Source organism: Phoenix dactylifera, chromosome 12, assembly GCF_009389715.1.
Source record: "Phoenix dactylifera cultivar Barhee BC4 chromosome 12, palm_55x_up_171113_PBpolish2nd_filt_p, whole genome shotgun sequence".
NCBI lineage: Eukaryota > Viridiplantae > Streptophyta > Magnoliopsida > Arecales > Arecaceae > Phoenix > Phoenix dactylifera.
This window is the reverse complement of record NC_052403.1, coordinates 8,927,722-8,940,301: the sequence shown is the minus strand read 5'-3', so window position 1 is coordinate 8,940,301 and position 12,580 is coordinate 8,927,722. Positions and strand designations below refer to the sequence as shown.

General features: G+C 38.0%; 1 protein-coding gene across 7 annotated transcripts; it reads left to right on the top strand.

The window, feature by feature from the left end:
• Nucleotides 1–4,274: 4,274 nt before the first annotated feature.
• Nucleotides 4,275–9,971, top strand: LOC103723333 (allantoate deiminase 2-like). 7 transcript variants are annotated; one of them, XR_005514420.1, is made up of 7 exons: nucleotides 4,275–4,510; nucleotides 5,611–5,769; nucleotides 5,857–6,093; nucleotides 7,048–7,134; nucleotides 7,233–7,327; nucleotides 7,404–9,497; nucleotides 9,583–9,971. XR_005514420.1 is itself a non-coding variant. In XM_039132569.1 (7 exons), exons 4-7 carry the CDS (start codon nucleotides 7,095–7,097, stop codon nucleotides 9,493–9,495), a joined length of 366 nt encoding a protein of 121 aa, XP_038988497.1. In that variant the 5' UTR covers nucleotides 4,275–4,510; nucleotides 5,611–5,769; nucleotides 5,895–6,093; nucleotides 7,048–7,094; the 3' UTR covers nucleotides 9,496–9,971. The 7 variants fall into 7 exon arrangements, 3 of the variants coding, with proteins under 3 accessions (XP_038988497.1, XP_038988496.1, XP_038988498.1); XM_039132569.1 differs by having other exon boundaries at nucleotides 5,895–6,093; nucleotides 7,404–7,490; nucleotides 9,352–9,971; XM_039132568.1 differs by having other exon boundaries at nucleotides 7,404–7,490; nucleotides 9,352–9,971.
• Nucleotides 9,972–12,580: the final 2,609 nt, after the last annotated feature.

Here is a 12,580-nt window from a genome sequence, read left to right as displayed (position 1 = left end):
ATAGCCGATCCCGGTGAAGAAATCAAGAGAAAGGAAGATCCCTCTCTTCATGGTTGGGAGTACATCTCTCTTCCTCAAATCTTTTTGATCCAAGGGCAACAGCCATGGTGGCTGTGCCCTCTCCTTCCCCAACCCGACAACAACTCGGCCACCATTGGCCGAACCATCATCGGCCACCACTCCGGCGATGATGGCCGGCCAAGAGAGGGAGGAAAAGGTGGTCCCTTCCTCTTCTTCTCCCAAGAACAGGCAGGGCCTCATTCCTCCCTTCCCCCTCCTTCATCATCCACGGAAGACCCGCACGGCTCCTCACAGCCACCGTGATGGTGGCTCGGCCCCCCCACCCAACGGCACCCAACCGCCGTCGTCGCCGCCGGTGGCCAACCGACGAGGGGAAGAGGAGGAGAGGATGGGATCCCGAGGAAGAAGACCTCGGATCCACCCTCCCTCATCACATACACAGCCTAGAAAACCCTCTCTGACCCCCTCACAGACCCGACTAACCCCAACCACCATGAATCCCGGCCAACCCGACGGCCGGCGGCGGGGGAATCTGGAAGAGAGAGGCCGAAATAGGGGTACCCTGTTTCGGACTCTTCTCCGACGATTCACCGGCCAAAACTTCACCCACACGACCCAAAAACCAAGCAAATGAAACGAAAAAGAGCGAGCCATGCTTACCTCCGTCCGTTGAGTATTCCGGCGACCTTTCCGGCGTGAAATCGGAGGAGAAAGTCCGTAAGCGAGCTCGGATGAAACCCACGGATCCCAAGCTTTTGTGGGGGCTTTCACCGAAGGAATAAGGCTCCCTCCGCGGCCGGCCGGATCTTATCTCCGGCGCTCGTCTCCTCCGGCGATCGACTCACGCTGCCGAACGCCGCCGCAGCCCCTTCACCCTTCTTCTTCCACGATCGTGCCTAGGGCACGATCGTTATAAGGGGGATGGGCCCGGTCTTTTCGGGCCGGCCCGTCACCCTTTCCTTCTTTTTTTTTCTTTTTTTTCCTGGGTTTTCACATTCTCCCCTCTTAAAAAAAATTCCGTCCGCGAAATTAACTTACTTGAAGCCAACTAATTGATCATTAAATATTGATAATTAAATATAAAATTACTAAACAAATTAATTAAAATTAAAAAGAGCCAACTTAAACTTGAATTTTCATTCAAAATTTTTTAATTTCATCTAAGTAATTGATCATTCCTAAGTTTGTTTAATGAATTGGCAAAGACATTTTAGAGTGAACGAGGAGAGGGGAATTATATATTGAGGTTTATGGGTTGGGCTGCCTCAGTACCTATATTATTTTTCTTTGTTAGCATAATTTTATATCAGTTATATTATTTATTTTTTTTTAGCATGATCATGTATCGGTCAGTATTATTTTTCTTTGTTAGCATGATCTTGTTAGAGTAATTTTAGGGATCAAATAACAACTTGAATTAGCGAGTATTATTTTTCTTTATTAGCATAATCTTATATCAATCTATTTTATTTTTTTTATATAAAGTCTATATATGAGTGTATATAACCCCTGAGATGTACTGAATATGATCGAACAGAGAAATAAAATAATTTTTCTCTTCTTTTTTTTGTTTTCCTCTTCTTCTGCAAATATTTTAACAAGTAATCTTCCGTTGTTCACTGATGTTTTCTGAATATTTTGGTATTGCTTGACGTTGGTTTAGAGTCGAAAAGGATAAAAGATAGAAAACTTTGGTTGTATCCAATAAGATGGTAAAGATGGTGCTTTTCTAAGTTCTGTTTTAGTTTTTGCTAGGTGAATGTGGTGGCTAGCTTTGAAACTTTAAATAGGCATACATGTTAATTTTGATTTTTTTAAAAAACTTTTATAAGTTAAAATTTTTAATATGCTTCTTTAGCCTTATGAGGATTAATCAATTATTTGATTAGCATGCATTAGTTTATGGAACAGAATTTTACACTATGTAGGGCTCTTATAAGCCGGATGAATTGATAAGAAACAGATGTTGGAGAAAAACATGATAATAAATAGTTTGAAAGATTTACTTAATAGGAAGATTACTTCTTGGGGATCATGAATGTCAATATAGTTTATAATATTTAACTTCTGAAATATCAAAAATAATATAATTTCACTAATACTATTACTAGGCATTTTTTTTTTGGATTTTTTTAGCTATGCTCTGTTATATTGTTGCATGGGATTACATTTTATTTTCTTATTAAAAATTCATATTTTTTTCAGTTTATATGATACAGTGAAGGCTAAATTCTTGCTTAAATTTTTTTTAATGTTTCAATTTTAGCATTACATTGGCAACTTAATAAAAATACATATTTATGATGCCCTCAGGAGGTAGAACTGGCAGACGAAACATTATCATATCAACTGGAGTTTTTTATTCAGGTTTTGTGCGAAAATTTCACGTGAACTTTAGACGTTCTGGAGGGAATGACAAGGTACTGGACCCAAAGAATGCTTATCTGATGCAATAATGTGCATAAAATTTCTTTTGTAAATTGTTGATCTAGAAAAGTTTAGTTCTTGCTCAACATAGATGCTACTAGAGCAGCTTACTGAAGAATATTTGTATTACACTGAGTAGTTCTCAAGGATTGTCAATGCATTCATTATTATATCTCGGCGTCACAAATTCGATTTTAGGTAGTGATTATAAAACTATAATTGAGATTTTTGAGGCCTTCTTGATTGGAACACATCTGGTTTTTGAATGCTTAAGTGCTTTTTTCTGTGAAAATCATGAAAAGAAAATCAGCTCTTGTTTAAGCGTCTTAAATTTACTTTTAATTGTACTGATGTCAGTGTCCATCCTTGCTCAAGTAGGATCATAACTTGATGGTTACTCAGGTGTTCAATTCCATGATCCATGTTTGAGGTATCGGAAACGATCCAATCCACCCTTATGCCATTTCCTTCCTTTCGACTCTATTAGTTGTACTCATGTTAGGGCAGTGTGAGAAGTCGTTGTACTAAAAAAAAAAAAAAAAGAGTGATCCAAGTAGTAAGAGTCTAAGCTTATAAAAGAATAATACTAACCCTTTCAGAAATAATTATTAAGTTTCCAATTTAAATCTTTAGCTGATCCAACCACCATAATTTTCGAGAGGATGTTTGGTTTCTTGCACAAAGATTTAGATCTTAGAGAAACCAATAAAGTAAACATATTCTTGCAGATAAACTAGCTACAGCCCAATTATCGATCCTGATTCATCTATTTAGATTTTAGACACAGCTTACCAATTGCAACTTTAACCTAATTGATGGTAGTCAATCAGACTATACCTGTTAACTAAATTAGAACTATGTTATATCTAGCCAAGTTCGGGAGTGGGAAAGGGTGTGGATGCAAGGATGCAGATGTTTTAGAAATATCTTATGATGCAGTCATTAAGGCCCTAAAGCCTTTAGGTGGCCGTAATGGATGAAAGGAACAGCACAATTATTTAAAAGATTATTGGAGCCGTTTGAGAGAGCATGCGAATCAATAGAAGGTCCTTTTAGCTTGCAATTTTCGACCATGGATGCAAATCAGCATGCATCAAAGCTCCACGTTTCATCCAATGGCCCATATTCTTCTCAGATTCTGAAAATTGCAGCAGTCCAAGATTTTAGAAGAGTTTGATGGGCCAATCTTGGTATTTAATTGGTAATTTCTGTGTTTATTTCAGTTTAGGAGGTTTGATTTATTTGTCAATGGGCAATAGAGATGTTCGCCATTGAAATGAAGATGGATGAACAAACACTTGAGCCTAGAACTGATGACATTTGGGGAAATATAGAAACCGGTCACCATATTGGTGGGGTGAGATATGACCGCGACTTAAGATTAAAGTACCGTTGAAAAAACAAAAGAAACGAGAGAATGACAACCTGTAATAAAGCATAGGTTAATACGAGCCGACCAAAAAGAAGTAAAGCTTTGATTATCACATTCTGGACACAATCTTTCTAAACATGGAGAGCTTCTTTTCTCACCTTTTCTAGTCTCTCCTTCTTGCATGCTTATCTAGCTCTTGTCTTAGTGGCTCTTCCTTTTTTTTTCTAACTACTTTTTTGAGTGTTAAAACGGTAGATTTTTCATTTGCCAACGAATTTGATCCACCCTGATTTGATCAATTATAGGATTTTTGGCCAGAGAAAGTTATGTGACATGGACATCTAATCTAACTCGGTCGGTTGGTTGGACTACCTAATAAATGATAATATTCTTGATCGATTTGATTTGATTGAATTTTGAAAGGTCTTTCTCACCATTAAGGAGTGGAGTTTTTGATCAGGATGCACTTGCCTCCCCTGTTCGGGCTCTCTCATGTCATTGGAGTGCACACCGTAAATGCTACAGTAACTGTGGCCAGCGAGTATTTGTTTTCTTTATGATTAGGTAGATCCCAAATTGGACTCAAACAAGGGAAGGCTGTGGCTGGTTAATAATCAGTAGAAAAGGGTTATTTCTGGCTCTAGGGTTGGCTTTTGTTATCATTTTGAGAAGAAAGAAAACTAAAGCCTGGTATTGCTGTTTCCCTCTCATCTTTCCTCTATTTCTTCTTCTATCTTCTTCTTCTTTCAATATTAATCTCTGTTTTTGTGCTATTTATTGCTGGTATTATCTATTACTGTTGGAATTATTGCATTGTGGCCTTCGATTCTTATCAGATTCTTAGGACTTCGCTTGCTATTTTGAATCTATGCCTAATTCTGCATCTTTTCCTGATCTGAATTCTTGAAACCATAAAATCCTTCTCCCTCTAATCTTTTAAGACTAATCGCGTTCTCTATTAATATATCGCAACCAATCTGGACCTCTAAGGCACTCATCCTTTTTTGCCTTTTTTGGGCAACAAGCAACTGGATTGCTTTAAGTTTAAGCCCTTATCTCACCTATTGTAAGGACCCACTTACCCATTCCAGGACAACCTTAGGTGGTCCTGCATCACTTTAGGAAAGGAAGCACTTAGAAGCAAGTGTCGGTTCAAGATTCCAGGAAGATGCCAAAGCAGGTGCATTACCCTAGGTAAAAGATTCCGGCCACTAAGATCTAGGTCAGTTGGCATGAGTGGCAAATTGCTAGTTCTATCACCAATTCAAGTAGTAGAAGCAATTTACTTTCATTCTATGGTATGATTTTAGTTGTTGACTGAAGAGTTCTAGTTGCTGATCCTTGTAATGATTGAAAAAAAGTAGGGGTACAACCAGCAACAATGGTCAGTGATATGTAATGCCCCCCCCCCCCAATCAGATACTTTGGATATGTATAATTCTTGGAACCTGGAGTTTAAGATTAGAGAAGAGTTGGATTCTTCCAACACCTAGAGTAACATATTTAGAGTTGTTTGAAGGATGAAGGCCACTTTTTGAAGTGTTCGGTGTTAGATTACTAAGTAGCACAAGGCCACTACTGAAGATTACTTGGTGGCAAAGAGCTACATGATGTGGAAAGAAATACTTTGTTTATGCTTTCATGAAATCAATCTGCTTTTTTCCAATGATTTAGCATCACATCAAATGGATGTAATGAAGTGGCATTTTAAAATGTGAAACTTAAGCAATCTTGTTTAAATAGCATTTTAAAACATGAAAAATTTATATTTCTGCTACCACATGTTACAGCTATAAATTATCTGGTGCCTTGCATCCCACAAGTGAAGAGGGAAAGCTTGAAATGTGACCTAAACCTCTATGCTTGGTCGGTGGAAAGCAACGGATATGCTTTATTTTTTGAGGCCAGACTTATTGCATGCAATGTGGGTTTCATAACCAGATTCCAAGGTAACCATAGAAAGCTTCACTGGCAAGTGGTATACAGGATTTTTATGGTACATGTAAGGGAATAATCTCATTCATCTAAGTTTTCAGTGCAGTGATATGGAATTAATAGTGTGACATGTTTACAGTGGAGGAGGTGTTATTATATTGAGTGGTAAGAAGCAGAGATATAAACTGCATCGTCTACAGTGAATCAGCACATAGAGCATTCTGTGCTGCTGCTCGAGAGGCCATCTGGAAAAATGCTTCAATGGATCGAAATTGGTTGCATCTGATGTACTTCGATGTTATACTTGTCAGAACCAAGCTGCCATTGCTAATGTGAAGGTATTATAAATCAAATCCTTGAACAAAGCATGTTGGTGTGAAAGTTTTTAAAAGATGTGGGTGACAATATTATGTTTTAGTCTCAATCTTTTTCATTATCTGTAATGATAAGCGGATCTTTTCATCAAGCCTATAGCTAGATTTGTTTAAGAAACATGTCCACAAAATGGGGCTTCAGTAAAGCAAATTTGCAATAGATTCCTCAAGCCAGGAGGAAGAAGATAGGATATATCGCTCTAACAATAATATACCATTTATGGAATGGAAGCCCATGATAGTTTCCTAGCCTGGATGGTGGTCTTGGGTGGACTCTCGTATACACTTTGAAGGGGAGTTTAAGCCTCAGGTTTGGATTTGACATGGATTATGGTGGATGGTGAGTTAATAGATTTCCTGATCTATCTATAGAGGGTGGTGCCTATGGCTGAAAGAAACAAGAAAGCCTGTTTCATACAAGTCATCACGCGAAGTCCGAAGCAAAGAGGTTTCCTTTCTGTCTCCTGTATGTACCCAAGGTGGATCCCTTCCTCAGCGATTTGAGGCATCACACAAATGCATGTCTTTTATGCTTCTTATATTCTTAATTCTGGCTGTGTTATGGAGGCAAGCCAGATCTTTTAATCAAAATGATGTGGTTTCTCTTGGATATTATTGCTCTATGGTGAAAGTTTGTTTTTTCGGGTTTTAGTATCCCCATCCCTATACTTGAGACATGTTTCATCATGATTAAATCAGATGGTGAGTTCCCACGTTTCCTTAAATAATAGAAAACAATTCATGCCTACCTGTTTCCTTTATTCCTTTAGCTTTATTTTTAGTACATTGATGCTTATCTGTAAGTAAGAGTTTGAAATGTTGAAACTTCATCTTACAATTAGTTTTGCGAGCATACTTGCATCCCAGTTATTCTTATTTGTGTAACTTCGCTGACAACTTTCCGGTTACTGCATGCAGCTGGGGAGGGTTTTAGGTTTCAATCTACCTTTCTAGGAAGTGCTGCTATGGCTTGTATTCTACCTCCATCAGCATTACAATTATCTGGTTAGTGGTTATTTTCTAAACATCACCATCTCATTTCATTTGCTAGCTTGTTTCTTCTATTTTATTTAATACATGGAACTTATACAGTGGTATTACAGTGCAAGATGTTCTTAGAGAAAATTCTTTTGACACTACTGAAGAAAGCCTTGTTCAGGTCAAATGTGACCCAAAATCTATCCAGGGTTATGCTGAGGTATAATCCTTCAAATATGGCTGTTCCTGTTGACCTTGATATGATCTATATATGCTTATAACCCATGTAAGGACAGGTGCACATTGAACAAGGACCTGCAATGGAAACACTAGGTTGTCCCCTTAGTGTTGTGAAAGGAATTGCCGGACAGACAAGATGGAAGGTTTGCAAGCTTGTCATATTCTATCATGTCAGAATGCTATACAGAATATGACCTCTCTATAGAAAAAGGGCCAGGAGAAACAAAACATTTTGCTATAGCAAGTAGCAAGGAATTTCTAGAGCATTTAAAACATTACATTGGATATAAATGTGTTAAATGCAAAGCTAGAACATCCTAAAAATATGAAACCAATAATTAGATCATTTTTTAAACAATTGTTGTCTCTATCGTGGGAATCAGTGCATTTGGAATTGCTTTCATGAGTGATTATTATCATACTGTAGTGATTGTTTCTTGATAAATATGCAGCCTTCATGAGTATCTGCAACTAGTTTTGTTAAAGCATATACCATGATTGTTAGGAACTGGTATCAATTGCTAGCAGCTATACTGGTATATCGGGGTAGACTTTCGGATATTCGAAAATTGGAATAATTATTATTCTAGTTAAGCTTATGGTGTGCTCACTGTGCAACAATGGTGATATTTTTTGAAAAATAGACGACAAGCAAGCTGCACAGTTCTCAACATTTGCACCATTCTTGATTTGGAGTTGATTATCATGGAATATTGTGGACAAGAGTTTGGAAAAGCAAGAACAGTGATTGCCTTTTGTTCCAAAATTCCCAAGAAAATCAAAGTCATCTGGAAGATCATATTATTCCTATTAATGATGGTGGTTTCTGAAATTTCATAGCTAAGTGGAAGAATCATTCACTTAACTATAGGACATGGATTTTGGATAAGGAATTTCAGCGTATAAATTCAGGCCTTAAAAGTTTCTTCACTTGCTGAAGAAAAGCTTCCCCAACCTGGAGAAGGCAAGTAACTTGATATTTCAGTTTTCAGGATTTCTGCTGTCCGGATACAACAATCCTGGAGAATTAAACATGAAATTATACTCATAGGACCTCAAAATAAACGTGCTCTGCTTACATAAGCCAAGACTATCAGCATTCAGCATGTATTTTTAGGGTCTTTGTCAAAAGACACTTGATTGCAAGTTATGAAACTGATACTGAATTTTATGAATTGACTGCCTCACGAGATATATTATCTGCAAATGATTATAGTAATTTGTCCCGCTGGTTTGCTATTGAACTCTAAACCAATAACTGATTTTATGCTTTAAAAATGAATGCCAGATAAGACTCTAATCACTTTCCTGGAAATGGCATTAAATGGTCAATGATGCTTATTACAGCAGCATGTATTTTTGTTTCCTGCAAGAAAATATTTGAGTTTCACTGGGTAGTTCTTTAAGAAATCTATTAGTTTAGATATTTATCAGTATGCCTTCAAGAAGCCACTGAGTTTGCCTGCAAGGCTGCAGTCGCTTTCTAGGTTGAAGTAAGTGTTTCCGAAGGCATGCCAGCACAGTTTCAATGTTAATGTGCCAAGATCCAATGGCTGCTTCTGCTGAACTTATGGTAACTTTGGAGTCTTTTTTGTAAATATTCTGATCATGATACACCGTACTGGCCCGAACCGGATGGTACGGAGCATACTGTACCATACCAGTTCGGTACCGGTATCCGGTATGGGTGGCGTACCAATATTCGGTACGCCAAAAAAATTCTGTATCGTATTGACACTATGCTAGTATGGCATCGATACATGATCTAGTACCGAGATAGCGAACCTTGATTATGACAGTGTAGATTTTTCAGAAAGGATTCTCTTGCTGGATTGATCTACACAATTGGAGAGATATCCTGTTAGCCAAGTGCAAGCAATGTCATTCCGGGCTAGATATTATTTCACCATGCACCTATTTCGTATGGAAGAAAAATAATCCCTGAATGTGACCATGTTATTGGGTTACTTCCTTACATATGTTTATATATTTATTTTTTTTCAGAAAAAAAACTATTTGCAGATAAATGTTATTGTGGATGGAAGAGCAATGGATGTCGAGGCAAAAGAAGTGGAAGTATCTGAATTTTCTAGCCAAGTTTATCAAATATGGGAGCAGCAGATGGTTAATTGTACCATTGAGCATTAGATGTGGGACTATAGTCTTGTATTCAAACTTATGTGCTGATACCTTTACTGCATTAACTACTACATGACACATAAATCATTTCAGCAGAATGCGGAGGCGGCTCACTGCGACTTGGAATTAAGTCTGCAGCTTAAACATGAAGCTTGTTCGGCTCTGAGGAAGATGTCAGGCGACATTGCCTAATGAATGAAGCAGGACATGATGCTATGGTGATGTCTCATTTAACTAAGGTCAGATACCTCATGCACTATAATTAAGAAAATTAGTGCTGTTTTTCCCCATTTTTGACTGGCAGTTGGTATAGAAGCATGTCGGCATGTTGTTTGTACGCTGTCGGGGAGGTATTAGCCATTCTCCTAAGAAATCTGGATTTGATGATAATGTTTGGGCTGCTGGTCTCGCACTCTGTCTTCGGATCAACATGTAAATCAGTAACATGTCTGAAATTATATGTTAGCTGGCTTTTTTATAGTGTTGATATAATTGTGTTGTGAAAAATTAATGTGTCCTTGACAAACAAAGATTAAAGTAGCAGTGTCATGGGTTTGCTGGCTGCTTGCATGTTATGCTATGCCGGCATGTGTGACACTGCATCAAAATGAAAAATAAAAGGTTATCAGTTTTAACTTAATATACTAGAAAGAATTAATAGGTATTATGCTGATCAGGTTCTAGTACCACTAGGTAAAGTATCTACTGCTGGGCACTGACCAGCATATGAAACCATGTTGATAAATTATTTCATCAAGGAGAAGAATTTATCAGGGTCCTGGAATAACTCAACACATTCAGTAACATTCCAAACATTATTTGATTGGTTAACCCAAGTGCTCACCCTATGCATTTCTCATAGGTTGGAAGGCTGAACAAAGACTCAAAAATGTCAACCAAACCAACTACAAGCCAGGTCCATATTAGACCAAATCCATCCTTGCACAGGAAAGGTTTAGATTAATGATAGCCAATGTATGCAAGCGAACCATTGAATGGTAGCACAAATTCATGTAAAGGACCAAATCTATATCATCCATCCAAATTTTAAAGTTACATAACCAAGGCACCTAGTTTTATATGCTCAATATTTCTGTGTACAGTAATAGGGAAAGAACTGAAGAACACTCTATAGGTGGGGCCTCTATGTCTGCCTTAAACTGTGATGAGAAATGGTAAATTAGCATCCTAGAACTTTAAATATATTGTTGGTCCTTCATGAGCGAAACTATAATTACAAACTCGATCCTTGATCTGTTCTTATATACCAATGAAACTCCTCCTCTTCCCCTAAATTTTGGATCCAATGAGGACCTCCCAATTTTTCAGGAAAACAAGATATTTAAACTAAGTTATTTTTTACTCTTATATGCATGGATATCAAGGTTTAAAATAATGTACTGTTTAATGGTTAGGCTCCTCATGTTTTATTATATATATATATATATATATATATATATATATATATATAACAATGAGAAAAAACAGAATAGCCATTACAACTCATTATACTGAGCATTGTAATAGTGTGTAATGGTGCAAATATCTGCAGTTATTTTTATTTATCCGTTTCCTAGTAAAAATATTATTTCTCTTCAAAACTTAGCATATTTGCATTAATCTCCCCTCCAGAAGACATTGCTTGGTCCGAAAAGATAATATTTTTTATCAAGTGAATAGTAGTTCGAAAAACAATATTATTAGTTTTTAATTATAATGATGTTATAACCATCATTATAATAACTAGTATTTCTTTTAGCAGGGGAACAATAACTAGATTAACACTCTTGTCAAAACCTTGATGCATATTAATCCAATAGTAACATTAGAACTCGGCAATACGAGTCAACCATTAGGTCAAGTCACTGTAGTTGTTCCGAAATGATCCGAACCACTTTAGATCCTTTCATTTTTGCGAGTGGGCTTCATAGAATTCTAGCCAATGCTTGCCCTACTTTTGGAAGATGTTAGACTTGGATCCAACCTTTGGGTATCTAAGGTCTAGGTTTTGTTTATCGGTCAACTCTTTGGAACTGCTATCGTTTCATCCTTTATGTTCACGCATGGCTTTCTCGGCCTTTTCTTGGCTAAGATCAAGTTGGGGTCCGCTCATGTCTCTCCGTACTCGCAGTAAGAAAACAAAAGGGGGTGGGGGTATTGGTGTCAAGTGGATGGAGCACGGTCCTCATCAATCAATGACTCAAAAGAGTGCTTTGCACTCTATTTTGAGGTCAAAGCTCTCAGCTTCCCCACTTCACGGAGATAAGGATTATTGCCGACTCCTTCTTATGGCACGTGAAAAAGGATGGATGGATAAGTCTGTCCCAATGGCGAAGCTACGTGCGGCATGAAAGAGCCTCGTTCAGGCTAGAGTGCACCTAGGTGCTCGACGGATCTTTCTTGAGAGAGATTCAGCTATAGTGGTCGGCTGGATTCGGAGCGGGCGTGCCAGGCCAGATTTGCCTCCTCTAGTCTGTGATATCTGTCATCTTGTAGGGAAGTTTGACTTCTTCCGAGTCGCGCATATCTTTCGAAAGGTGAACAGCGCGACGAACTGGGTTGCCTTTTTTGCAGCACATCACTATGGAGCCGTCTCATGGGGGGTTTGAAGCACGTGCCGGTGGCACTAGAGCATATTTTGTACTGTAACTATTCTGGGCGTACTCATGACTAAATATAGCGATGCGCCGCTGCACCAAAACAAAACAAAAAAAAAGGGTGGACGAATACATTGCAATCATCTAATGAGGCCACCGTTTTGTGGAATGCTTTGCTTGACATCTCTCTCATTCATGCACACATGTGCACGCTCATAGACACACGTATACTCATGCATGAATGTATGTATGCAAATATTGGATCCGTTAAAGTTTCTCTTTGCACGCTCATCATAGACCCAAAGGCGCATGCATGAATGTATGCAGATATTAGATCCATTAAAGTTTTCTCTTGCTCGTGGATGAATACATGATCAGAAGTTCAACGCTAAATCATACAGTAATAAAATTTGGAAAATAGAAAAAAGTGTTTTGGAAGGCTTCGGGATTTCAGAGATTCAACATGACTTGCACCGATGGTACGCTGGCTTCACGCA

Coding starts and splice junctions, on each gene's coding strand:
- LOC103723333 (XM_039132570.1), top strand. CDS start 7,095: ATGGCTTGTATTCTACCTCCATCAGCATTACAATTATCTG. Junction 7,328..7,403: donor CTATCCAGGGTTATGCTGAG/GTATAATCCTTC, acceptor ATGTAAGGACAG/GTGCACATTGAACAAGGACC. Junction 7,491..9,351: donor CCGGACAGACAAGATGGAAG/GTTTGCAAGCTT, acceptor ATTTTTTTTCAG/AAAAAAAACTATTTGCAGAT.